At 43.6% G+C, this 25,699-nt stretch overlaps 1 protein-coding gene across 1 annotated transcript in view; it reads right to left on the bottom strand.

Moving 5' to 3' along the window:
• Positions 1-25,699, bottom strand: part of ABCC1 (ATP binding cassette subfamily C member 1 (ABCC1 blood group)) — a 76,892-nt gene that overhangs the window by 23,487 nt on the left and 27,706 nt on the right. The window contains exons 6-18 of the mRNA XM_090023395.1: positions 23,742-23,803; positions 22,696-22,827; positions 20,451-20,678; positions 18,100-18,277; positions 17,267-17,428; positions 15,294-15,386; positions 13,177-13,380; positions 9,796-9,942; positions 9,295-9,382; positions 4,957-5,026; positions 2,824-2,950; positions 1,673-1,849; positions 307-474 (exon numbers count right to left, since the gene is read on the bottom strand). Coding sequence (XP_089879521.1) covers positions 307-474; positions 1,673-1,849; positions 2,824-2,950; positions 4,957-5,026; positions 9,295-9,382; positions 9,796-9,942; positions 13,177-13,380; positions 15,294-15,386; positions 17,267-17,428; positions 18,100-18,277; positions 20,451-20,678; positions 22,696-22,827; positions 23,742-23,803 — 1,836 coding nt within the window. The remainder of the gene's footprint in view (positions 1-306; positions 475-1,672; positions 1,850-2,823; positions 2,951-4,956; positions 5,027-9,294; positions 9,383-9,795; positions 9,943-13,176; positions 13,381-15,293; positions 15,387-17,266; positions 17,429-18,099; positions 18,278-20,450; positions 20,679-22,695; positions 22,828-23,741; positions 23,804-25,699) is intronic.

The raw sequence follows: 25,699 nt of genomic DNA, 5'->3' as shown, positions 1-25,699 counted from the left end.
TCCATTTGATGAACAATCTATGGCTCTGGAAGCATTAAAACATAAAATGGTTTCTGTGCAAAGTGTTATCTTTCATCAGAGGAGCTTAAAGAACTTTATAAATATCAAGTCCTCACAAGTCCACTGCAAGATAATGTTATCTGTTTGTAAAATGAAAGTACTTTAAGTCCAGAGTTTCCACACGTGCAAATTGGACCAGGGCCAAGAAATAAATTGCAGTCAGAGCCCAGAAGTGTTTCTAGTTCTTGGAGCCAAGCTCAGATCACAGGCAGCATCATTTCACAGACAAATGCCATCAGTACATACTTTGTTTTTCAGGATTCCCTTTGGTCCAATAACGTTTTCAAAAATGTGTTTCCCAACATGGGCATCAACAGCAGACAAAGGATCATCAAATAAATATACATCTGCATTACAGTAAACAGCCCGAGCAAGGCTGACTCTCTGCTTCTGTCCTCCAGATAGATTCACCCCCTGGAGTGGAGTGAAGAGAAAAATTCAGCACTAGAGTTTTCACAGTCAAATATCAACTTGAAGTACATTTCATCTGTTATAGTTTGTGAAAAGAGAAAAACTGAGACTCTACAGAAGCCATTGCATGCAAATTACAAATTAAAAGTGGTACACTGAAATTCTTATTTTTCATATCACAGAAGTTAATCAGCCTGATTTTGTAGTTAAGCTATGCAAAGGAGTTATACCAAGTACAGAACTCCAGTGAAAACCCCCTCCTTTCCTGTGGTCTGGCAGTCTGGTCCTGTTGGCTTGCAAAATTAGCAAGAGCTTATATACATGCTGTAAACTGGAACTACATGGTCTAGAATACACCAGAAATGTGAACCTCATGCTGCTTTTCCAGATGGCAGCACTGGTAGGGTGCAACTACCACATACACCTCTGCTGAGCATCTCAAAGCCTGCAGAGGCCATTCCTTGACTGCTTTTAAAGGTGTAGGTATGACAGATGACTAACTCATTTCACAGCATTCTATGATGCGAGCTTCAACTCACAAAAGCTTGGGCTTATGTAGACACACCCAAAGACATATTTGGTTACTCTAAGGTGCATATCTACCCTGCCTTCTACTTGACCTCAGACTAACACTGCTAACTACCATTTTCTTGCCATTGCTAAACCACTTGCTTTCACAGAGTTGTCATTGCCAGTCCTTTAAATGAGGGAGGACTGGATTTGGATGGGAACCCAAGTGGTAGACTGGTGGGGATTTTGGAGGCTTCTGTGGATTAGTGAAGCAGGTGCTAGCAGTTGTCTGCCCAACTCAGTACTAAGTTGACTGCCTTCGCAAATCCACAACTTATCAGACCTTACAAACTGGTCACAGCCTCAATCCGGATGAAAAAAAACAGGTGTTGGTACATCAATCAACTTGCAAGTGTAGCCAAGAATCAGTGCTCCAAAAATCAAACCCAGTTTAAACTGAACTGTGCAACAGGCACATCACAATGATAGCTGTTTCTTTTCCTGCTGCTCTGCAAGGACAACTGATTTTGCTCAAAGTTGCCAAAGCTCATTTTGAGGTAGAAACCTTGCCTAGATTTTCTCCCCCCCAAAATCCTAAATAATGCACTACAGTAAATGAGGTCAAAATGGAATTATGCAACCTTAACTACAGTGACTGCATCTCCTTGAATACAGTGGGGCACCTGAATACCTTTTCTCCTATTTCTGTTCTGTCTCCTGTAGGAAGGATCTCTATGTCAGGGAGAAGTGCACAAGCCTCAACCACACGTTTATAGTGGCTTTCCTTTGTCTCCCTGCCAAAGATAATGTTGCCCTTCAGAGTTGCATTCTGTATCCAGGCTTGTTGAGGAACATAGGCTATTGAGCCCTGTAAGAGAAACAGAAATCAACTATCAACTACTTCAAAATTTAAATAAACACTATCTCATGCTCGTACTCAAAGCACCATGCAATAAATCCATACTCAGCACCTTTGTGACAGGCATTATGTGCATTGTACAGATTTGGGAAAGACAATCTGAGAATTTGTGCAAATTAACTGCTTTCCTGATCAAAGATGTTTCCCATAAATCACAACTAAAAAGGCTCGACTTCGGAGTCTTTTTGGGCTGATAAAAGTCAGGAATGTTACGAAGACATTCTGGGAGGAAAGATTTTAAAATATACACCATATTGAAGTGCCCATGCAAAACATACATGCTCTGTATGACTACCGAGTCCCAACAAACATTCCAACTCTGTTGTTTTTTACGTCGCATATAATTTTATGATTTATGTTTTGCATACCACGTTAATCTAATCTTGACTGCAAGAATACAGAAATGCATCTGTCACTGCTGAAAGGTCTCTATAAAATATTAAGGGGAAAACAGTTCTCATCACACTTCAAGGAAAAATAAGAACAGTAAAAAGCAGTTTCTTGCACACTAGTAATTTGACTCTTGTTATAATTAGGATCTTTTTCAAAATACTGAATGAACAAGAGTTGGTAAATCATCATTACAGAAACCCTATTCATTTAGGAGGGAAGTGATTTTTCATTCACATATCATTAACAGAAAAAGCTGGATTGTTTTGATTAGTTAATATTAAGTTTATAACTAAGGGGTGGGGGGAAATTAGAGAAAAGCTGCTAAATTAACTTCCTGATATAAAAGTCCAAGTCAATCAGCAGTGAAAAGCCACTTTTTTTTTTTTTGAAGTTGCTTTCTAAAATTATAACCTTTGCCCCAATTTTTTTTTCCATTTGAGAGCTTGTTTTTCTCTTTGTACTACTGAAGATGCTGCATTTCTTTAAGTACCAGCCACATACAGCTGAACCATTATCCAGATATGGCATACCTTGACAGCCACATAACCTTCTATTTTTTCCATCTCTCCTAGCAGTGCAGATAGCAAAGAAGATTTTCCACAGCCGACCTGGCCAACAACAGCAACCAGGGAGCCGTCGGGTATGGTGAAATCAATGCTGAAATAGATGGCACATAGTTCAGCAAGACTGTCACTAGTTATAATGGTTGTTTACACTAACTACTAAACTACAGCAAGTAACAATGATATTAATCTGGAAGTGTAAAGTTTAATATGCAGAAAGTCCTTTGCTTCACTTGCACAGAGTTCCACCCATCAAAAATAGAGTTCCACCCATCAGCGGTCTCTACTTTTCCTCATGTCCTCAACAGCTTTCCCTCATTAACAGGTGTGTACATTTTACAGACTGCACCCTTGTCCCAGCACACTTAAATCATTTAAGTTTAACAAAGGAGCACAGAACATTGAGAGGGGGCAGGGAGAAGTAGATTCATAGATGTAGGGTTGGAAGGGTAGATCATCAAATCCAACCCCTGCCCTGGGCACGGGTGAATACTGGGCTCATATGACCCCAGCTAGGTAATTATCAAGCCTCCTCTTAAAGAGCCCCCAAGGTAGGAGCCAGCACCACTTTCCTTGGAAGTTGGCTCCAGATCCTAGCTGCCCTGACTGTGAAGTAGTGCCTTCAGATGTCTAGTCTGAATCTACTCTCAAACAACTTATGACCGTTATTCCTTGTTACTCGGGAGGTGCTCAGGGGAACAGGGTTTCTCCCATTCCCCACTGGTCCCCCCCTAGTAAGTTTATAGACAGCCACCAGTCCCCCCTCAGCCTTCTCATGTGAAGGCTGAACAGGTTCATGTCCTGTAGCCTCTCCTCGTAGGGCCTGCCCCACTGTCCCCGGATCACGCAAGCAACCCTCCTCTGGACCCTCTCGATGCTGGCCACATCTCTCCTAAAGTGCGGCAACCAGAACTGGATGCAGTACTTCAACTGCAAATCTGACCAATGTCACATAGAGGGGAAGGATCACCTTCTTGGACCTGCTCATGACGCAAACCACCCCTAACCCCTGATCTTTACTACCACAAGTCCCTCCCCTTGCCCCCTGGAAATACTCCTATGGACTGGTAGAAGGCAACTTAGAACCAGAAAAAAAATCTTACACTGAAAGTCAAAGACCTACTATAACATATTTTAATTTTATTACAAAAAAATATTTTGGACAATCACCCTGCTGGGGTCACTTGACCTCAGTTGTCTTCCTGCCTAGAGCAGGCAGGCTGGACCTGATGATCTGCAAGGCCTCTTCTAGACCCTAACAATCAATGAATCTATGAATGCGTCATGGTTTGTGTTTGCATAGTGCAGTGGTTCCCAACCTTTTTTTTGCTGCAACCCTAAATTGACCACCAACAGGACCTCCTGACACAGCGCACAGGGCCTGCTGGGAATAGGGTGTGTTGGCAGCCTGGGGACAGGGGTGGGGGAGCCACCTTTGCTCCCTTTGTGCATGGTGGCCCTGCCCCACCCGCCCACCCACCTCTCCCGGGCCGCACACGAGTGTGCACGTGGGCCCTTCATGACCCTACTAAGGATGTCCTGCATCCCTAATTTGGGTTGCGCCCTGAGGTTGGGAACCAATAGCATAGTGTATATAGAGGTGATCATGTAATAACTCAAAAATAAAGTCTTAGTCTTGTTTATTATGTTAGGGAGGGATGTGGAGGGTGGGTTGGGTGTGTATGGTGGAATGAGGGGTGTGGGAGGGAGTGTGGCTGTGTGTGAGGAGTGATAGGGTATGTTGAGAGGGTGTGGGGGGGAGGGAAGGGAGGATGTTTGTGGGGTGAGGATGGGGGTGTGGGCAAGCAGGATGCCGGGGAGACTGAGCAGGTCCCCCAGCGGCTGCAGCAGTAACAGAAGCAGCCCTACCTGGAAGCTGTTGACTGGCAGGGCCAGGCCCTTCCACCCACAAGGGTGGGAGTGAGGCACAATAGCGTATGCTGGCAGGAGTGTGCATAGTGGATGCCTCATTCCCACCCTCATGGGTGGAAGGGCTAGGCAGGGTACAATTACTTGGTGGGCACTGTGGGCCAGATGAAAGTGCCTGCCAGGCCATATTTTTCCCATCCCAATTTAGAGCAAATATTGTCCATGACTTACCTGTTCAGTGATGGAAGATCATTTCTGGACCAACTAAATGATGCATTCTTTACAATTATGCTTCCATCAGCTAGTAAATAATGAAAAAAGACATGTTTAGATGCTAGCCAATTAAAACAAACAAAAGACACCCGAACCAGTTATATGATATACACTGGATTGTGCCATGACAAGTAAATCACAGCATGCACAGATGTGCAGGTACAAGGCTAATTTTAGTAGCTGAACTCCAGCAGCCAATTGCTTGACACATTCTTGTTCTGCTTTGACCGATGTTCTCCGATTACCACAAAACACAAGCATAACAAGAGAAAATATTACCTTCATATGCAACTGACCAGATTCAGTATCTATATAATAGGTTACTAATATGCTTGCTTGTCTAACTACTACTTTCTACTGTTTTTAAACACAGCACGGCCCAAATAAAATCCAGTAGACAATGCTGGATTTCATTCTGACTTGAGATTCAAAGGAAGCATTCAGTTGAAAATTTCACATTATAAAAGTTAACAAAAACTGACATTTAGAAAAAAGAATTTAACTTGTGAAGAAAGAAATTCTGATCACAAGTTGAAAATGGGGGCTGTTCCCCCCAAATGCCACACTGTACATGTATTTTCCAGACTTAAAAAGACATACCTTCATATACAGTGGTCACAGTACAGTAAATAAAGACATGCTGCCATGACTAACTGTTAGTTTATATTAGTGGTGCTCAACCTTTTTGTTGATAATCCTGATCCAAGCCACAGCGCAGACACACTGGAGCCTAATCCAGTCACATGGAAGGGCAGTGGGAGCAAGCCCAGCCCCAACAGTGGTACGGGGGAACAGAGCATGGCCCGGTCCTGACCTGACCATGCAGGGCTTAGAAACTTTGGCAGGTGCATGGCATATCAATGGCCACTGCTCTCCTGCCACCACGTTTCCTAGCCTATGGAGAGGTCTGCAGTCCCCTGTGGGCAGTGGGGCCCTGGTTTAGATTAATGTTTAATACCAGTCATGTAAAAGAATTCATCTAAAACCTATGGAACATATTTGACTGATAAGCTTATCAATAATTACCGGTCAAAAAGAAGCCACGTGGATGGAACAAGGCATGAAATAAAAGGTCATGGCAAGAAATTTGTTATAGGAAAACCAAGTGAATGTAGTTAATGCAGAACCTTTCTTAATGCATGACAGAGAGAAACATTTTATCATCTTCTAGTTAAAAAAAAAAAAAAAGGAAGGGAATCATCTGCGATTAAAACTAGCTACAAGAACAGCAAAATTTCTCATCACGGGCATTAAGTTTCCACAAACCACTGCAGGAGAGACAAATGCTCAGGTATGTTATTAAACATTAATAGTTGTACTAGGTCCTGTACACAAATGACACTCCACATATCTAACTGCCAGCAGAATCATTTAAGACAGGGTGGGGAAAATGGTGGATCTGGCTGGTAGCCAGACTCCACATCCCAGCAGCCCCTGTTTGTGTCCTTGTGGCCAGTTTCCATGGAGACCCCAGTACCAGTGGTGCCATGACAGCGCAGGGCCCAGGTTTCCATGGAGACGAGCCCCAGCAGTACTGGCAGGGTGCGCAACTGGGCGGGGAGCTGCTCCGGGGCTAGGATCCTGCAGGCGTGACAGCATGGTCCAGGGCCGGTGCAGGTGTGGGACAGATGCGGCTCCCATCACTGTGTGCAGCTCTTCTGGTGCTAACCTGGTGGCTCCCACCATTTGTCCGGGAAGGGACGGGGAGGTGGCAGGGGGGGAGGCTCTTTCTGGACGAGCCAGGCACAGCAGCAGGAGCCAGCTCCTCCTCCCTTCCCACACCCTGCCTAGGAGCTACGCCTCCATCCCGCGCCCACCCTGGCCCCAGCCCGCAGCTGTAGCCCACACCATGCCCCCCCCCACTCCCTGGACAAGCCGCTTGTGGCTTTGTCCTGCGCCCCTCCCCACCCCATTCCCTCCCTCACTGCAAGGGCCTTGATCTGCGCCCTCCCCCCCCACCACACTTACAAGCTGAATGCATCTCTTCAAGCTGAAGAGCCGAGTATCGGAAATCAGATCAGTCAGTATCAGCTGATATACCTCCTAAAAATCGGCTATCTGCATCAGCCCAAAATTCTGTATTGGTGCACCCCTAGTCTCAGCACAACCCTGCCTGAGGCATGCAGGCAACAGATTACAGCTCTGCCCCAGCTCTGGACCACACCGTCATCAATGTAAGATCCCAACCCTGGAGCAGCTCCCCATCCAACCATGCATCCCACCAGTGTTGCTGAGGCCAGCCTCCAGGGAAACCCCAGCCCTGCACTGTCACAGCTCCATAAAAACCAGCCATAGTGACATGGGCAGGGGCTGCTGGGAAACCGAGTCCACTGTGGGCTCAATCCAGCCTGAGGCCAGACTTTGCCTGCCCCAATCTAAGACTGCTGGTCAGTTTAGTGCTGGAAAGACATCCTCCCTTGGGACAGAGCACTGACATGTAGATACCTTCTGAAAGCTTTATCATCACCATCTTCCAATTTTCACTACTATGACAATTATTTAATGGTCTACAAGTTTCCAGCAGGTGCGTAATTTTATTTTTAAGCTATTTTAAAAATAAACCTGCTGTTTAATATCTATTACTGACATTAAATAAAAATACGCTACTGACTGGGAGGGATGGAGAATAAAAATAACTAAATCAACCTGCATAGGTTACAAGAACATCTTACAGAGACCTATCAAATTCATGATTAGGTGATTTTTGCGGAAACCACAAATTTGGTAGGTCCCTCAAGAAAAAGCCTGGTCCCTGGGAAAACTGGAAAACAGAGAGGGGAGGGGAGGAGGGAAAAAAAGCTGGGGAGGTAGGAAGCCCGGGCATCCTGAAGCATGGTGGGGGGGAGGTTGGCAGAGTACAGTGAGTCCCCCCACCACACCTCTGATTGGCTGAGAGGCCCTGAAGTCCCTCTCCATCTATCAATCTCCCAGGAGGGGATGGAAATTCTGGGGCCCCTCAACCAGAAGCATGGGGAGACCCTACGACACACTGCTTGAAATGGCACCAGATGCCGTGCTGGGACAGCAAAAATAAAGGCAGCCTCTGTGAATTAGGTAGGTCCCTACTTACAGAGAATCCAAAATGTGCTGCATACAAAAACTGAGAAAGCCTGGACAGCATCTCTTGCACAAAAATGCAAGACAAGGGCTGGGGCAAGACTGGATTGTGGTAATGACTGCCACAAGAAAAGCCAATACAAGATCCATGCCATAAGATAATAACAGTCATAACAAGAGTCCTCAACTTTCTACCACACCTGAGAAGTGATGGTTAAAAGTATTGGCAGAGTCCTGACACACTCATCACATGTGTATTTCCAAGCTAAGAGCCAAAGGAAAGGCTGAGCCAGTGAAGTCAAGGTAACTATATATGCATTTCAATTGACCTGGCAGCTAAAGAAAACAAATGGCTAAATATGCATCTCAAAGGAAACCTGTAGAAGGTGCATTGTGCACGTGCATCCCGTACGTGACATGCTAACATTTCTCCAAACAGGCTGAGGTGTTACAATGTCTCAGCCATTTAATGCATGTCTGGAGTTTGGGAAAAAGACCATCACCCATACAAGCTACTACAAACGTGCCCCATTGATAATCAAATACCCCAAGGCAGGGTACCTAAACATCCTGTCTGACCACTCAAGGCTAATCATCTATGATTAACATATAATTGCAGGAGCTGTAAAAAAAAAAAACAAAACACACAAGTCTTCAGACCCAGACAGAACCAAAAACAGGAGCCAGGCAATTAACAATTATGATCTGATAAACAATCCTTCCCTCCCTGTTTTGTTTGGACTTTAATTGGCCAACTATCACGGAAAAATGCTTTGAAGCTATACAGTTAAACAGTATAAAAACTAAGCAAGTCTGCCAGCAAGGTGTGCACAGTCCAGGGAAGATCAAGAAGCCATCCCGCACCACCCAGCCAAAAAGTGAAGGATCCACGCCTGTACAAGAACCGCTTCCTGCCTGCATTGGGTAAAGATCTCTGTGCAGCTACAATAATAATGACTAATAGCTTATTTTATATTGGGAAAGAGTCTTTTTCTGTCATTTAGCTTTGGAACTTGTTGGTAATTATTAAAACAAGCCTTTCTGCTATTCATCAGCTGAGTGTTGCATCAATTCTCAGAGCACTAGGTTTAAAAGCCCTTTTTAAGTGCAACAAGAAGTACTGAAGAACCTACCCACAATCTGAATTGAGCTCTAAAACTTGTTAAATTTACAATCCTGGAAACTGCTATAAGCTGCTGTACTGAAGCAAATTTAACTTGTACCAAAATAGGGACTTACCATCTTTGAGGGAACCTCTGACTATGCTGTCTGGATCCAACTCTTCATGGGAAAGAAATACCCGCAGGCGCTTTAAGGAAACGCTGGCCTAGACATGAGAAATCATGTTATATACACACACACACACATACACACACCCCTCTTTTTCTCTCTCCTCTCACACATGTACAACACTGATTTTTTAACAGATGTTAAAGAAAGTGTATTAGTAGTATCTGTTCCTAGCATTACAAGATGGCATGACACCTTCCCATCACCAGCACAGGATAGATGTACATTTGTTTTGCAAGGGTTTGTGACTGTACAAGACCAAAACTATTAGCGTGCCCAACACATGGAGAAAAATAAAAAACCCCAGTAAGTTTAACTTTCTAAGGTGGGGGCACTTCAGCAATTTACATCTAGAATGTCCAAACAACTGCAATGCTTAAACATCCCAAGGCTTTAGAAAGGCCTTTTCACATAACCAAAACCACCTAATTACTAACATTAAGACCTTACCTGCACTACACTGCTGATGACCATTGGAAGAATATTCAGTGGGAACCGGAGGATGTTGAATAATGCTAAGGAAACAAAAGCCTTCTGAGCATCCAAAACATTGTTCTCATCTATCATTACATACACAGCAAACGTGGATAAAGCAACCTAAAAGTCAAAGAGGCAAAAATCAGGTTCTTTACTACCTTTCATGGCACAATTCAATGACAACATATGGTATAATAACTAGAACCATATTTATATGCTGAAAGCCAAATAAGCATTAATTCTTAAGACCAATAAAACAGTAAGAACAAGTCCCGCAAGGACCAACTACATGCTTTATTAAAGAGCTGCTAAAACGGCTTGGAAACGGCCGAGGGCAGATGGAACATCCCACAGGAGTGCGGGGGGATCCCCAGTGCGCTCGGTGGCGGACCCAGAAGTGGACCAAAAGCACTTCCGATCCACTTCAAGATCCAGCACCGAGCACGCAGGGGCCCCCCTCCCCGCCGTGCTCCAGTGGGATGCTCCATCTTCCCCACCATGTCAGCCTTCACAAGCCACCTGGTACCTCAAGGCATGTAGAAAAAGCATTTAAAGCTGTGTCTATGGCCGAATCGCTGTTTCTCCTAATCAACATCGACTCTTTGGATTCAACTGAATCAAAAATCGGGACAGTGATCCACCACTGAGTCAAATCACTGTCCCTGATTTGGGCCAAATCCAACATGGCCCCTTTTGTACACCCCTAGTAACCATTTCATGAACTAGATCTCTATAGCAGCCCAAACAGTGCTCAGAAAAGTCCCTGTTCACAGTGAACAAAAAAGCTGTGTTGGACCGCACCATCGGTAACCACATTGTATTTCAGGAAAAATACATCAACAAAGAAAACAGTACAACACACAGAAGACTAACACATTTCTCCCTTTCCAGGTGTGGCTTCTCTTAAGATGGCCTGTAAGATGCCTCAATTCATGCTCCAGACACTCCTGCCCCAATAGCCTCTTCTATATTCCTTATGTTAGTGTGGGATAATAAAGTTATAACAATCGTATATCAAGACACAGTTGGCTTGATGGTCTGAAGTGTACCTGATTTTAGGCAAGCCCAAATTACACTTTAGCCCCAAAGATTAATGCTTAGTACCAAGTGGGATGTTTGAGGTAAAAGTGCAAGCATAAACTGCATTTAGTAGGAAAGACTAACTCACAATCTGCCTAATAAAACAAATTAACAGACTCTTAAAATTGAGCACTGCACATGAAAGAAGTTAGTAGTATTTTTGTAAGTCTAGTGGACTGCTGTGAAAGAGTGTATTGTTTCTCTTACAGCTGCTGACAACTGTGCACAGTACAGTAGTGTGTTTACATGGTCCTGTACTCAGACAGATCAACAGTGAGAGGAGCCCTCCCATAGAGAGCGAAAGAGGCCTAAACAATACTTTAAAGGAATGTGCAAGCATTTACTGGTAGCTCAGCCAAGATTCAATCTTATCAGCAAGTACAGGCGCACACAAAGGTACAAGGCAATGATTAATTTTATGACACTGATATTACACAATGTTATAAAACATCTCTGGCCACAAGAGCAACAGGGTAGAGAAGGAGGGGGGAAAAAAAAGTGTAGCTGAAAAGGAAACAAAATCAAGTCAAACACCTACTACATAGTCCTTTACAAAAAAGTATCCCAGTGGATAAAAGTGAGGTAAAGAGGAAGTATTAGGACACTTGCACTTAAGCACCAGTCCTGCTTCTGTGGAAATTTTGCCCGACCGGCAAGAACAGGCCTGCTGTGCATTCACTACACACCGAAGTTTAAGAGCTGGGTAGAAACTGTTAGCCTTGGGCCCTACGTAAAATTAAAATAAGGAAAGCCCATCTCTGGAATGGTACGTGGATTTTCTTTTCCATGTCCTTCTTTTAGGCAAGCAGTCGCTAAAGAATGCTTCTGACATTTCCTACCCAGGCTGCGACTTCTTCTGCCTTTTATCACACCTACAGTGTAAACACTAATAGCAGCTGGAAGGAAGGAATCCGTGAGTGGAAAGAACATTTAAACACCTTCAACAAGAACAGTACATATTTTATCCTAATGTAGTCATGGTTTTATTTGCTTCTACAGGCAAGAGCAACTTTTGTTCCAATACAGCCACAAGCAATTTTAATACAATTCGTTCTTCTCTTTTTTCTTTAAATTTAAAATTTAAGCCAAGAATGAACAAGTCAGTTTCTCTTTTTTTTTTTCCCCTTTAGACATGAAAAGGAAGTAGATTTATGGGAGGTCGAATTTTAAATGATCCCAAATTACAGAATTATCTTTCCCTATCCAAGGTGTGGTCAGGGGTATTTGTGAAGTGAATTGATACGTGTTCTAAACGGACGTGCACAAGGTTCCTTTTTGTTGAGGCCTCTTACTCGTGAATCTGTTGTACAACTAATTCTAAGGTGTTTTCTCCAGAAAGGACACAGACAAAAAGTAGAAGTGTTACAGGGAAATATTCTACTATAAGCAATGTCATTCTGGAAAACCAAAAGGTATCAAGATCCTCCTTTCAAAAAGACACTGAGAAATTACAACGTTCATGTTGCTGTGGACAGAAAAGGATTTTGCAAAAAGAGGGAGCAGGAGCAGCAACCAGTGCTGCAGGGGTGGCTGCATCCCCTGCTCCCAGCCTACTCTCCCTCTCAATGGGGCAGGCAGACGGTGCAGTTATCAGGGACTTTCTGAAGTCCTCAAAGCAGGTAAGAAGTCCACCCCCTTTCCCTCCCTGCTCCCCCAACATCTGCCATAGTCCTGAGAGTGAGGAGAACTCCAGTCCCACTCTAAGTAGGCTGCATGGGAGCCAGGCTCAGCCCAGGACAATGGCAGTGGCCACAAGCAGGCAGGCAAGTTCTTCCCCATGCCTACTCCTAGGCTAGCAGGGAAACACCCAGTGTGGGGACCAGGCCAGGAAGGGGAACCTGGCCACCTGCTGTCAATGCCCCAAGCTAAGCCCAGACCCTGCACAGCCACAATGGAGTAGGACAGGAGTTTCTCTCATGCTCAGAACCACAGAGATAGCAGCAACAGCAGGTGGGGACAGGAAAATGAGAGGAGAAGGTGTGTACCACTAAGCATGAAGGGAAGAGGGTGGGATCTGTACCTTCTTCAGGGACTTAAACTCCCCAGCTGCCGCTCCTGCCAAGTGGTTAGAAAGGGGAGGGTATGGCCATGCCATTGCATCCCTTTTGGATCTGTCCCTGACCGCAGATGAAGTTCTGCTTAGAGGACCAATTTACTGCTAGGAGTGAAAGACCAGTAGTAATGCAACTAGCAAAAAAGGCAAGACTTCATTCCCCTGTTCCATTAGATTTCTAAATGCACCACAAAAAAGGGCTTCACGTTTGTTTTACCTACCAGAAAAGGAGCGCACACCCAAGTGAATGTACCCACTGCTCCTAGGTAAGCAGACTTTTTAAGTACTTTCAGTTCTTCCTGTCTGATCCCCAGTACTTTCTCTTTGAAGGCTAATTCCCAAGCATAAAGTTTCAGCACCTTGATCCCATTGAGAATTTCATTCATCAGTTTGATTCGGTTATCCTTGTTCTTCATTTGGGCTACCTGAAAAACATGACAAAAATTAAGGTCATTGATAAATTATTTGAATTAAAAACATTATTAATTCTCAACAGTAATACATACCTAATTCTCATCAGGGCAAAGAAAGTGATGTATTTACGAATGCACATAATATTTTTTTTAAATGCTTAACAAGTCCTTAACAGAGAATTGTAGAAGTAGATAGACATTTCAGCCAATTAAGGAATGTTTTAGATTGGCGGGGGGAGAAGCTAAGGTACAAATAAATTATCAGAATATTAAAACAAAAACAAAAATAATTCAGAAACCTACATGCCATTAGCAGAGGACCTGATTATCAGTTCTGCTACTCAATTTCTTCTCAGCTACAAAAAGTTATACACCAAAAGCAATTTTTTTTTAAAAAGTAACACCACTGTAACTGAACTTGACTGCTATAGTTTGTACCTTACCATATGCCACCCTACACAATGCAACATTGTTCTGCTTATGCTACTACTAAATGAGCACATCTACATGAGACGTTTCAAGCACAGTATACTAATTCTAGCACACATTAGCACAGTGGGCAAAACCCATGCCAAATATGCAAAAACTGGGCTGCTTACTGAGCATTAGTGTCACCAAAAAAGTGTGCACCGTAGCTAATGCACAGTAGTGCTGATTACAGTGCATTAAGGTAGTACCTGTGATTACGGTGTGGATGCGCCCGGTATGAGCTAATGGAGAACCAAGGTGATAAACCTTCAAATTTCAGCAGAAGACATTTGACTTCTGGGGGCATTCTCCTCCCCAGTATATCATGAAATGGTTACATTCACCTGGAATGGTTTAGACAGGAGTAATTCTCCCTCGAGCAAAGAATTTGACTAGATGATCACTCTTGAGCTCTCTCTCAGCCCTTTTGTCCTATGATTCTATGTTCACTTCCTATCTTCTCAAAACTATTCCAGTTATAAAAGAAGCCTTTGAACAGGATCACTGAGATGCAGTACAAAGCGTGGAAAAAAGGCCATTAAATAGTGAGAGCACAAGACCGAAAGGTAAGGCTACAGAGCAGATTGCAGGGTTGTGTTGAGACCTTTTATGTAGCTCTAAATAATCTAGCTTGGATTTCAAAAGCAATCTAGCTTCAACAACCAGAAGGTCCATTCAGTTAATTTACTCTGCAACTTCTACATTTGATCCAAAGGTTGTATTAAATAGGGTATACTTTTTTAAAATCAGCATATACAATTAAATCAAGATAATTTTACAATTCTCACTTAGCAGCTAATAATAGTGTCACCAATCAGTGACACATGCATCTGTATCAGACTCCAGATACTAAAATTTATCATGTGTAATTTTTTTTTCCTTCATAAAAGTGTGTTTAAAAATCAATAAAGGAATTACATTCTGGATTTATATGTGTATCTTTAGAAATAAAGGAACTATGAAGAGTAAAAATGGAAGACATCTATGGAGAAAAAATAAAACAAAACTTACGACCCAAACTGTGACCAAGGAAAAAAATTGTTACTAGGAGTACCATTCTAGAAACATAAATATTTCACACAAAAATAGTAAGTGCTCTGACGTCAGTTCTCAGACAGCAAGTCAGAAGTGGTACGACTTGCATTTCATCTTAGTAGGCATCTTACTAAGCTGCATAACTTTCTATTTTATGCTACTGTGAAACATTGCATTTTATATGTGATGTTGTTTTATAGGTAATGTTTCCATACTAGAAATCAAGATTGTAAAATGCCCGTTCGTATTTTTTTGGGAAGTCCATTAGGCATGCTAGTCACCAATCTAAAAGATAATTTTCAGGGAGCATGTGCTTCTTCTGAAAACCACCTTGTATTGCAAAATACAGCAAGCATGAAAACTAAAAAGGTCACAGGGTAGTAACATTTCTTAAAGCAAACAAAAGGTATTTAATATGTTACCTGATACGTTTTTGTCTTCATTGCCATCACGGCATTTAATGGCACCAAAAGGACCATGACTGCCACACCTGCTAACACAGAAGGACCTAAATTCTAAAGGGGAAAAAATAGTTTAATTACAACTTTACAGTCAAATACTAGTTTAAAAAATTAGTCATACAATTTTCCTGGCTGTTAAAGCTTGGACAGCAAATGCAAGACAGTAGCTGGGACAAGACTGGGTTGTAATGACAAGACTGCTACCAAAATAAATCAATCTCCGCTAATGGCTGGCAACCCATTAGGCATAAGCTTGCAATACCCAATACTAGACCCATGTCACAAGCATGATAAAAACCTCAACCCTAAAAAAAAAAAATTGACAGTTAAAATTATTGGCAGAGACCCAATGCACTCATTATATGTGCATCTCCAAACTAAGAAAGCCATAGAAAAAGGCTAAGCCAGCATACCAAAAGAAGGCAAGGAAACTGAATATACATTTCAGCTGAACTAGCAACTAAAGACAACAAAACACTGAATTTGCATTTCAAGCAAAACCTGTAAAAGATGCAGGAAAGATGCCCTGTACATGACAAATGCACAGCAGGGCAGGGGGTAACTTATCTTATCCAGCCCTGGGCTTGTCCACCCTGCACTCACTACCAAGGGCACTGAACAGAACCAGTGGGCAGCGGGCAAGGTCTTTACAGAGACCAGTCCGAGACACCCGTGAACCAGGCACACTTGGCTGGATGGTTGGGAAGGGTCCACAGGCAGGCAAGAAGCGGCATCCAGGAGCAGGATAGGCAGGCAGGGCTGGGGTTGAAGGGCAGTAACAACACTAGGCCAGGGCCCAGGGCAGAGCCAGGATCCACTTCCTGCACATCCCTACAGTGAGTGCCAGTTCTGTAGGCAAGGATACGCAGGGAGTGGACTACAGCCCCAGCTCCACTGCCACTGCCCCATGTACCCCACCCTGACCTCAGCCCTGCCCATCATACTCCCAGACGCTGCTCCCTATCCACCCACAGCCCAATATCATCTACCCAGCTGAGAGCAACCTGCCAGCCAGGGTCCTGGATCAGCCTCCCTGGAGACCCCCGTGCCCATGCCATTCAGCATCCCCAGCGATGAGTGCAGGGCAGATGGGCCAAGGTGCCCATGCCGTGAGGCCAGGCCCGGCAGTGGCAGAGACCCTCTTTGTTACCACCCTTCAGGTAGCTGAAGACTGCTATGAAATCCCCTCTCAGTCTTCTCTTCTTCACAGCCTCTTCTCAGAACACACCTGCCCCATCCTCAAAACCATTCTTTTTGCCCTGCGCTGAACTCTCCAAATTGGTCACATCTGTTCTGTAGTGGGTGGTTCCACTGGACACAATACTCAAAACTGGACACAATACTCAAGGTGTGGAGTAGCACAATCTGCTAGCAACACTCTAAAGAGAATAATTCTCAGTCCTTACTTTAAACTGAAAAGTGAAACTGAAGTTGTTATTCCAATAAGCATCTGGACCAAAAAGAGCAGTGTACTGTTTAAAATATGGCTGCCAGGAGGCTGAGCAAAAGGCAAGGATGCTTCATCTCAACAGTTCTCCAAGCGATAAGCAGATTAAGTGAATTCAGGTGTAAACAGTATGCTTTGGAGCAAAGGAAGACCAAACTCATATGGCACATGCAAGGGTGTCCCCAGGATCGTCAAGTAGAAGCAGGATCATTGAAAAGGCATTCACTTCTGAGCAGGCAAAGAAATCCCTTTGCTCCAGCATGGTATCTGGAGTGAATCTGAGCAAGGTTTGTGAACAAGAACCTTCTGCCACCTCATTCATCAGTGGCAGTGCCTTGCTGTGAATCTCTCAAGGCAGCAGTTTCTCAACCACTCCACTCCTATTCCACATGCCGCAGTTTGAACAATGGCACTGCCTTGTTTGTTGGTGCAAGGCAGGATGCCAAAAACCTATGATTTTTGTGGTTTGTGCATGCGTGACACTTACCTGCCACAATAAATACAGTGCTAAGGTAACTTGCAGAGGTGCAGACCAAATCATGTTTATATAGGTGGCCAAATCCATGAACCTCTGAGCATCCACAGACATTAGATTTACAATCTCTCCAACAGTGGAGGTCTTCCTGGCAGAATTCGTGATAACCAATGCCTAGAAGTAGATAAAGAGGAAGTCAATGAATGCAACAGGGGGAAAAAAAAGAGTTTCAAGGTTTATATTTATTCCAGACTGAACCAAAAATGTTAAAAATCCTAGAACTTGATCTTCTCATAAGCAGCGCTACCACATTCATTATTTCATTTATTCTGTGGTCTTAAAGGTACTCTAGTTGTAGGTAAGCAGCTGGGGTACAATAAACAAAGGGTTAAAACACCAGCAAGTTTCAGTTCAGAGGTTTTTTGGTTCTTAAGTATAAGGAACCAAGTGCTCTTTTGTGACATGCTTTCCTGCCTCACCTTATTCAACACTGACTGAAAGCATTTCTAAACAGTTCCAGCCCATTCTGGCTGGGGGGACACAGGCTGCTGCCTGTTGTGACTAAAAAAGCCCTCTCCACAATATCTGGGTCCATCCCATTTCTACCCAGGAAAATTGTTTAGTTCAAATACAGTGAGACATCACTCAGGGCAACTTCCTAATCTAGTACACTCTCTTATTTACAAATTTTAGATGCCTTTTGCACTTTTAGTTACCTCTGCAGACAGTGTCCCAACATGACATATTACTCTAGTTAGTGATGATCGTCCAATTTTTATTACACATACAGTTTTCAGAGAAGTCATCAACATGGTAGCATCAATACGCTTTAAAAAACTGCATACCTTTCGATAGATAACACCAATGACTGCTGTTTTGAGCCTCATTCCAGTAACAAAGCATATATGGAAATACTGGTGGAGGATCAGAGTCTGGAGACAGGCACATATAAATAGGATCCCTGTGTACAAATAACCTTGCCAATTTGGAGCATCTTTATCATTCACAAAGTTAATCAGCAATCTGTGGAGAGAAAATTTGGCTAAATGAATAGTGCATAAGCAGTTTCAAGGCAGAGACCACAAATTATTCCAAACATATCAACTGTATACAATTGCAAGACAAAGAACCAAAAGCTTTCAAAACAAAACCAACACTCAGGACTATGTTTGCTTGTGGCCTCAGCCACAGCAGAATTCTTCCATAGACCTTGACAGGAAACCCAGGAAAGTTCTCACACCACCAGGCACCTCTTCATGTCCGAAATACTAAAATTCATTTAGTATTTCAGACATGCTATGATCAAAGGAGTGATGGGCTATGACAGGGGTGGGCAAAATACAGCCCGAGAAGCCATTCTATCTGGACCGCGGGGCCCCTAAAAAAAAAAAAATTGCAGAAAATCAACATTTCTCTGCCCTTGGTTCCTGTCACAAACGACAGGAACCAAGGGCAGTAAGACCCGGGGGAAGCCTGGCAGGCTCCAAAAACAGTGGGGCCCCACCCCCCAGCCAGGGTTTCTGGCTGCCCCAGCATGGGAAGGGGAGGGGGGGACCCCAGTCAAAGGGTAGGGAGGCACACTTGGCTGGATGTATGGGAAAGGCCCCTCCCCCCACACCCAGTGCCCCAGTGCTGCAGCCGCTTGCAGCCCACATGGGGCTGCCTGTGGCTGCTCTGGACAAGCCCATGGGGGCTGCAAGCGCCTGCAGCATGGGGTACCGGGTGTGGGAGGGGCCGCTTCCCCCCAACACTTAGCTTTTCCCTGGGCTCCTTCCCTGTGCAGAGAAAAAGCAGACCCTCATCCACCCCATGGCTGGTGCCCCATGTTGCAGGCACTCGCAGCCTGCGCGGGACTCTCTGGAGCAGGCACAGGCAGCCCCAGGCAGGCTGCGAGTGGCTGCAGCACCGGGCATGGGGCAGAGAGGAGCTGCTTTCTCTCCTCCCTCTCCCCGCGCTCAGCACCAGCTTGTAACCCAGCCCTACCACCAGGCTGGCAGTGGGGCGGGTTAGAAGCTGGTGCTGAGCATGGGCAAAAGTGACACCTCACCCACCCGATGGCCAGTGCCCTGCACTGCAGCTCCCTGCAGCCTGCATAAGGCTGCCTGTGCCTGCTCCAGACAGCCCCAACACGGGCTGCAAACACCTGCAGCACGGGGCGCCAGCCATGCTCAGCACCAGCTTCTTCCCTGCTGGCAAGCAGGGGGTCAGGGCTGTGCGCTGCCCTCAGGGCTGGGGGGCACTGGGTGTGAGCAGGCGGGGAGCCAGTGGGAACACCGGTGTCCCCAGGGCCAGTGCCAGCAGGGCCCAGAGCAGGGTGGCAGGAGTGTGGGGTCCCAGCCGGCGGGGCTCTATGGAGCCGAGCCAGCTCCCCTCTCCCTGCTGGTGCAGCCCAGCCTGGCTCCACAGACCCTTGCCAGCCTGTGCCCCACTCTGGGCCCCACCAGTGCTGCCCCTAGGACAGTGGTCCCAAGACGGTGACCAGGGGGCGGGACACCTATCAAGGGGTGGGGCTACCCTCAACAGCCTGCCAAAACTGGGTAAGTGGCCCTCCACTCAAAATAACTGCCTGCCCCTGGGCTACGATCAAGGAAGTGAATCAGGTTTTTTCCAAAGTTTCATTTTACTCCATGTCATCTTGAACTTACTTTTTACAGTACTGTACTATAGATGTCCATTTCAAGAAAATGGAAACAGAAGGGCTGAGAATCAGTAAGATACACTGCCTGTGAACTTAGCTAACTCGCAGGTTCGTGTGATCCTAATTAATATTCTTTTTCCTCACAAAGAGTCTTTGTTTATCAACCCTCCATTGTGTCATCTAATTTTTAAGGGTGACTTTAGGCTTTTGGCTTACTCTAAAAATGACCTTCGGCTTTGTGTTATACCACAGACAATTATATGTCAACTTTAAATAAAAGCGAATTCCCTGCTGAATCTGAAGTTCTGCCGTCTGAACTTCCTCATGTCAGAAACGTTCCATAAGAAAAGAAACATAATGCTAGATATCAAATTGAAACCCAGTATACCAAGATCATTCGTATGCAAATATTGAGGTAGAGGGGAATATTTTGTTAGCCGTCCCAGGAAGAGGAGAAGTAACTTGGGGAGGTGCCAATGAATCAAATAGTCAACTTATTCTATGTAAATATTTAAAAAAAATAATAATAATACAGAAAGTGTCAGAGGGAAGTCTTACTTTAGGATTTCCGGACCTGAAAACATCAGAAGATCATGCAAAGCTTTAAACAGGAAGCTCATGAGGAAATATGGTCCAAAAGTTTTATATAACACCTTAAACAGAGAGGCCTCAGATTTCTTTTGAGCAGTTTTAATAATCAAAGCTTCAGCCTCTTCAGTCACATCATGACTTGAGCCACTTGATTTTGATGGTTTTTTGGGTGAGTACACAAGCTTCACTGGCTGCCTGCAACAAAAGGTAAACTTTTAACAAAAAGTGACTATTCTACCAAAGATCAGCGTTAAGAATGAATAAAGATCTATAGTTTGTAAGGTGGAGAGGTGGTAAGGAGCAGACGCAGCAGACATTTACAAGGCCTGCAAGTCGCCGCTGTGACACTTGCCATCGTTTTTTATTCAGTAGCTGCAAGCGGCCCCGAACCAGATGGTAATGCTGAACCTTCTTTTGGACTTGATGTTTTACTAAACTGAGTAATCCAATTGTAATCCATACCTTAGCTAGAGTATTTTAGAGCTATGGGGAATATTCATCTCATCTCAAGATGAATACAGACGTTTGAAGTACAATTCAATTATCCAAAAGTTGTGCCAATAAATTTATGAATTACACAGATACCAAATAAAAAACAAATTCATTATTTATATTATTTGGTGCTGTGCAGAGGTAGATTTGTTCTCTTAAGAGTTTACAGTAGGGGTGGGCAAAATACCTGCCTGCCAAGGAATTTTATCCAGTCTACGAAGGGGTCCCTCAGCTCAGCTTGGGCTGCGCCTGGGATGGGCAGTGGCACATGTGGCTGGTCCCACCACCCCCAGACACACAGCAAAGCTAGGGCAACATGGCGGCCAGACTATGCTTCCTGGCAGCCCTGCGGCACCAACTTCTTCCAGCTGCCACTGCCAATGTTGCTGCCACCACTGGACCCAGCCCTGGTGCCCAAGCACCCTGGCCCATGGGCCTTGTACCCACTGCCAGGGGCGCTGAATGCAGCAGACAGGTAGGGCCTCCATGGAGAATGGCATGAGACCCATGCGGGCAGGGAGCATGCGGCTCAGTGGATGGGATGGGGCTGCAGGCAGTCAAGGAATGGCATCTGGGAATGGGACAGACAGGCAGGCAGGGCTGGAGCTGGGGCCACGGCCAAGCCATGATCTACTTCACATGTCCCTGCCACAAGAGCTGATTCCACATGCTGGGAGTGAATTACAGTTCTGCCCTGGGGCCCAGCCCCATGCTGTCACCACCCTACAATCCTGGCCTTAGCCTTCCTGCCTGCGGCCCCGTCCCATCTGCCCAGACAAGCATGTGCTGCCTCTGGGAGCCTGAGCTGGTCTCCATGGAGAACCCGGGGCCAGGATTTCTAGGTAGCGACAGTATGGTGCCAGGTCCTGAGGCAGAGCCACTTAAGGAGTTTTTGTGAGCTGCTGTGAGCAAAAAAAAGGGCTCACCCCAGTTTACAGCCTAAAAATTAAAACTAGGCCAAGCCAGCCTTCAGAGTTGATCAAAACTGCATTCAGTTCTACACATCTGGTTTATGCCAAAGCATACCATTTTCTGCAGTATATCACAACAGGTGTTGTACAAAACTATGCTTGTGTATACAATTTGAAAAATAGCATAAAACCGTTTTTTCTTCAGTGAGTAAGCACTTCAGAATGCCAGGATGATGGAAGCATGAGAAAATTTTGATACACAATGAATATTACGGCATCTTGTTTTGGATCATTTGCTACCAACGTTTACAGAAGTTTTAAAAAAATACCTCTACACACAAACACACTCTACCATTCTCAGTATGTCTAGAGACAAATCTCAACTCTTTACTCAGACCTTTTCAATACCTCTTCAAGAAAATTTCTAGGATGCTAATAGGAAATTAATAAGAGAAATGACAGGCAGGTAGAGTTCACTACTTCTTTGACAATCATTTGTTTGTCAAGGATTTCTGAAATGTGTACAATTAAACACAGTTACGTACAAGAGGAATTTAGCTGATAAACCAATCAAAGCACCGCCATCACAAAGTACAGGGAATCTATTTTACTTTAATTCGTACCCACAAGAATCACAAGCCATTTCCTTTTCAATAATTTTTCTTTCTTTTACATAAAAGATTTTTCCTTTTCGCATTTGTTTTCCTGGATATACAATTTTAAGGTCTTCCCTAATAAAATGGCTCTTGACCAATTCAATCCACATTTCAGTTACCACTTCGAATTAACACTACCTAGCATAAACTTACTTCTTTCTCTTTACACATTCTTTTGCCCAGTTCCTAGCCAAACCTGGCACTATCTCTTCAGATGTGTCCTCTTTGTTTAATGACCATAAATCTTTAGCTTCCAGTGGTTGTCGATATCCCTGAATCATCAACCTGCAATAGAAAAATCATCAACTGCTATAGAGCTAACATTATGCACAGATTACAATGAAGGGAAACATATATGTCAAAACCAAAATGGAGCCAGCTCTGAAACTAGATGCTGAAATGTAATAACCGACAAACAAATAGTAATCTAGGTCCTGATCCCCACAAGATATTTAGGCACCCAACTTGTATTTAAGTCAACAGGAAATAGGTGCTTCTCTATAAGGAATCAAGCTTTACCTGAAACTCTACAAACAATTTAGTGAAGCAGAAAGAAATTATCCCATTTGGAAAATCAGATGAGTAAATAACACTTACGTTCTTAAACTTAATTATAATATTGGATTAGGTTCGGCTGTACGCCTTGGGTAAAAAGGTACCACCTTTATGCAAAACCACGGAGATATTTTGACAAGGAATAATTCATAAGGCATACCAACTGTTGCATCACTAATATTACTTTACACGTGTATATATTCCATAGACCTTTCCCATTCAACACTCATCTTGCAAGAACTAACCAACTACAAGACAAAGAGGCATAATTTTTTTTCTGGACATCTGTGTTAAGATGGCATTCAAGGTATTGGCTTTGAATGATTAAAAAAATTTCCAGGACTCAAAACAAAATACTACAAGCTTGTTTACATCCCTTCAATTTCTCAAACATATTAAGAGTATACAATTTCATTAACATGCTTGCTAGGATATTAAGTATACAATATCAGTCGATTCAAAATGAATTAAAGCAATTAAACCATGAAGCTGATTAGTGGATAAGTGTCTACAATGAACCAAACACAAAGCTGTCACCAAATCAGCAAAAAATTAGCAGTATCTCATGAAACTAAAACTAAAAAAAATGCCTTTTTCTACCCCCCCACCCAACACTGCAATGTACAACACCACCTTGTTCTTACCCTGTGATCCACCAGAATGTGATTTTGGAGAGGAAAGAAGCATTCGATTCTGGGCAGGGATTCTAAAGGAAAGGAGAGAATAAGGTATCAGACCCTGTAAATAGAACAGCGAACAACAATCCTTATGAAAATTACTTTATATTAAAGCAAATCTTCAGTACCTTTTTTTTGTGATTTAACAAGACTGTTTAGAATAAAAGTTAATCTTCACAGGCATTTTCAAGACTGCCAGTGTTTTATCATAATGGCCCAATAGCACTGTATTAACAGATACCTACGTAAGATATACTCACACACTGTCCAGAAGATGTACATTTCATAAGACATACTGCTCTAGAAAAGGCACAACAACCTTATATCTTATTCCTAAGTAACTAGCACAAGACACGATGCTTACTCAATAATTAGAAGATACAGTGGAACAGAACAATAGGCAAAATCTGAAGTGAATGAATCAAGGCAGCTAAGTGCCACAATTAAGCAGGCAGGAGAGAGGTTCTCTCTAAAGTTGGGATAATTTAGCTAATAGATGGGGAAATCACACAGATCCAGACACTTTCAGTGCTTGGACTAGTTGTCAAAATGAAGGTCTTAAAAATGGTAACCCAGCATCCCAGTAACACCCACTGAGTGCCACAATACCCAATAGTCTTGACACTCATTCAATTTTTGGTTTCTCTACTGACTGTACACAACGGCATCAGCCAGTACCAGATGTAGTGGTAGCATTAGGATGTGAACTGACCTCAATAACTGCTGTCAGATAGGTAAAGGTAGTTGTCATCAGATCTTATATATGTACCCACATCCAGTTTTGTCCACTGGAGTAAAAAGCAAAATGGGCAGCTGGCTGCTTAAATGAGAAACAGGGTAGAACACTGCTTCTTTACAAATACCCCAAGACTGATGGAATGAAATTTAGTTGGCCAGACAAAGTCAACTACTAACAAAGAAAACTTGTGAACAGCAAGTTCCCGCAGGAAAAGCACCACAACTGGATTTATATTGGCACTTCCTCTGTTCCACTCCGATTAAACATAAAAAGCACCAAAGAAAAAATGAACCAGAAATCCTATCACTCAAAATACAGTGGTAGTGTGAGCCAAGTAATTTAAAACTCTGTGGCTGTATTAAAGTTATAAGAGTTGCTCAACTAATGCAATTTGGAACAATTCATAAGGAGCAGGATAGGAATTCAGTGCAAATTCCAGAAGGGATTACACCTCCTCCCTCTGTCATTTTGTTCCTACCCCCTACACAGTCAATATCTCAAAAACATACCATCTGCCACTTTTCTGTTACATATAGATAATGTCCAAAATATAGGGTATTGAATTTACTGGAACAGCTCAAGTACTTTCACCTACAACGCAATCTGTCACTATTATAGAGATGAAGCAAAAAACTACAAGAGCTGATTTTTTGTGGTATTAATACTTTTCAGCTCAAATTGGCTTCACTTAACTTTTCCAGTAAGCAGCATTCTAAGTATGTGTCCAAGTAACATGAAGCAGATCTGCACTTCCCTCCCCCTTCCAATGATTCAGCACCCGACCTTTAGGAAAATGTCACAGTACTCAAGTCAAGAAGAAAAGCTGAAACTATTAAAAAGCAGAGATGAATAGAAAATATATATACGTTCAACAAATAGCCAGCTTTGGGAGGGGAAGGGCAAAATAATCCAACATTTCCAAAGTACTACCCCTTTCCAGATCAACAATAGCACTTCTTGCAAACTACAAAACTGCCTTCCTGGACAGAGGAAAAACTGTAAAAGGCAAAAGTAATGGCCCAATCTCTCCTTAGCCCTGGTGCCAATTACACCATTAAAATTCCCACCACAGAGAATTTCTAGTGTGAGGAAGTACAGAGAATACTCCCTCAGTCTAATGTGGGATTAGATTTGAGAGAAAAATGACGTATTAGATTTTTCCGGTGCATCTCTCTAATAGCCTGTT

The sequence above is a fragment of the Crocodylus siamensis genome, chromosome 12 (assembly GCF_052110815.1).
Source record: "Crocodylus siamensis isolate JL-2025a chromosome 12, ASM5211081v1, whole genome shotgun sequence".
NCBI classification, from domain to species: domain Eukaryota; kingdom Metazoa; phylum Chordata; order Crocodylia; family Crocodylidae; genus Crocodylus; species Crocodylus siamensis.
Note: the sequence above shows the minus strand (reverse complement) of the source record. Positions and strands in the feature narration are given on the sequence as shown.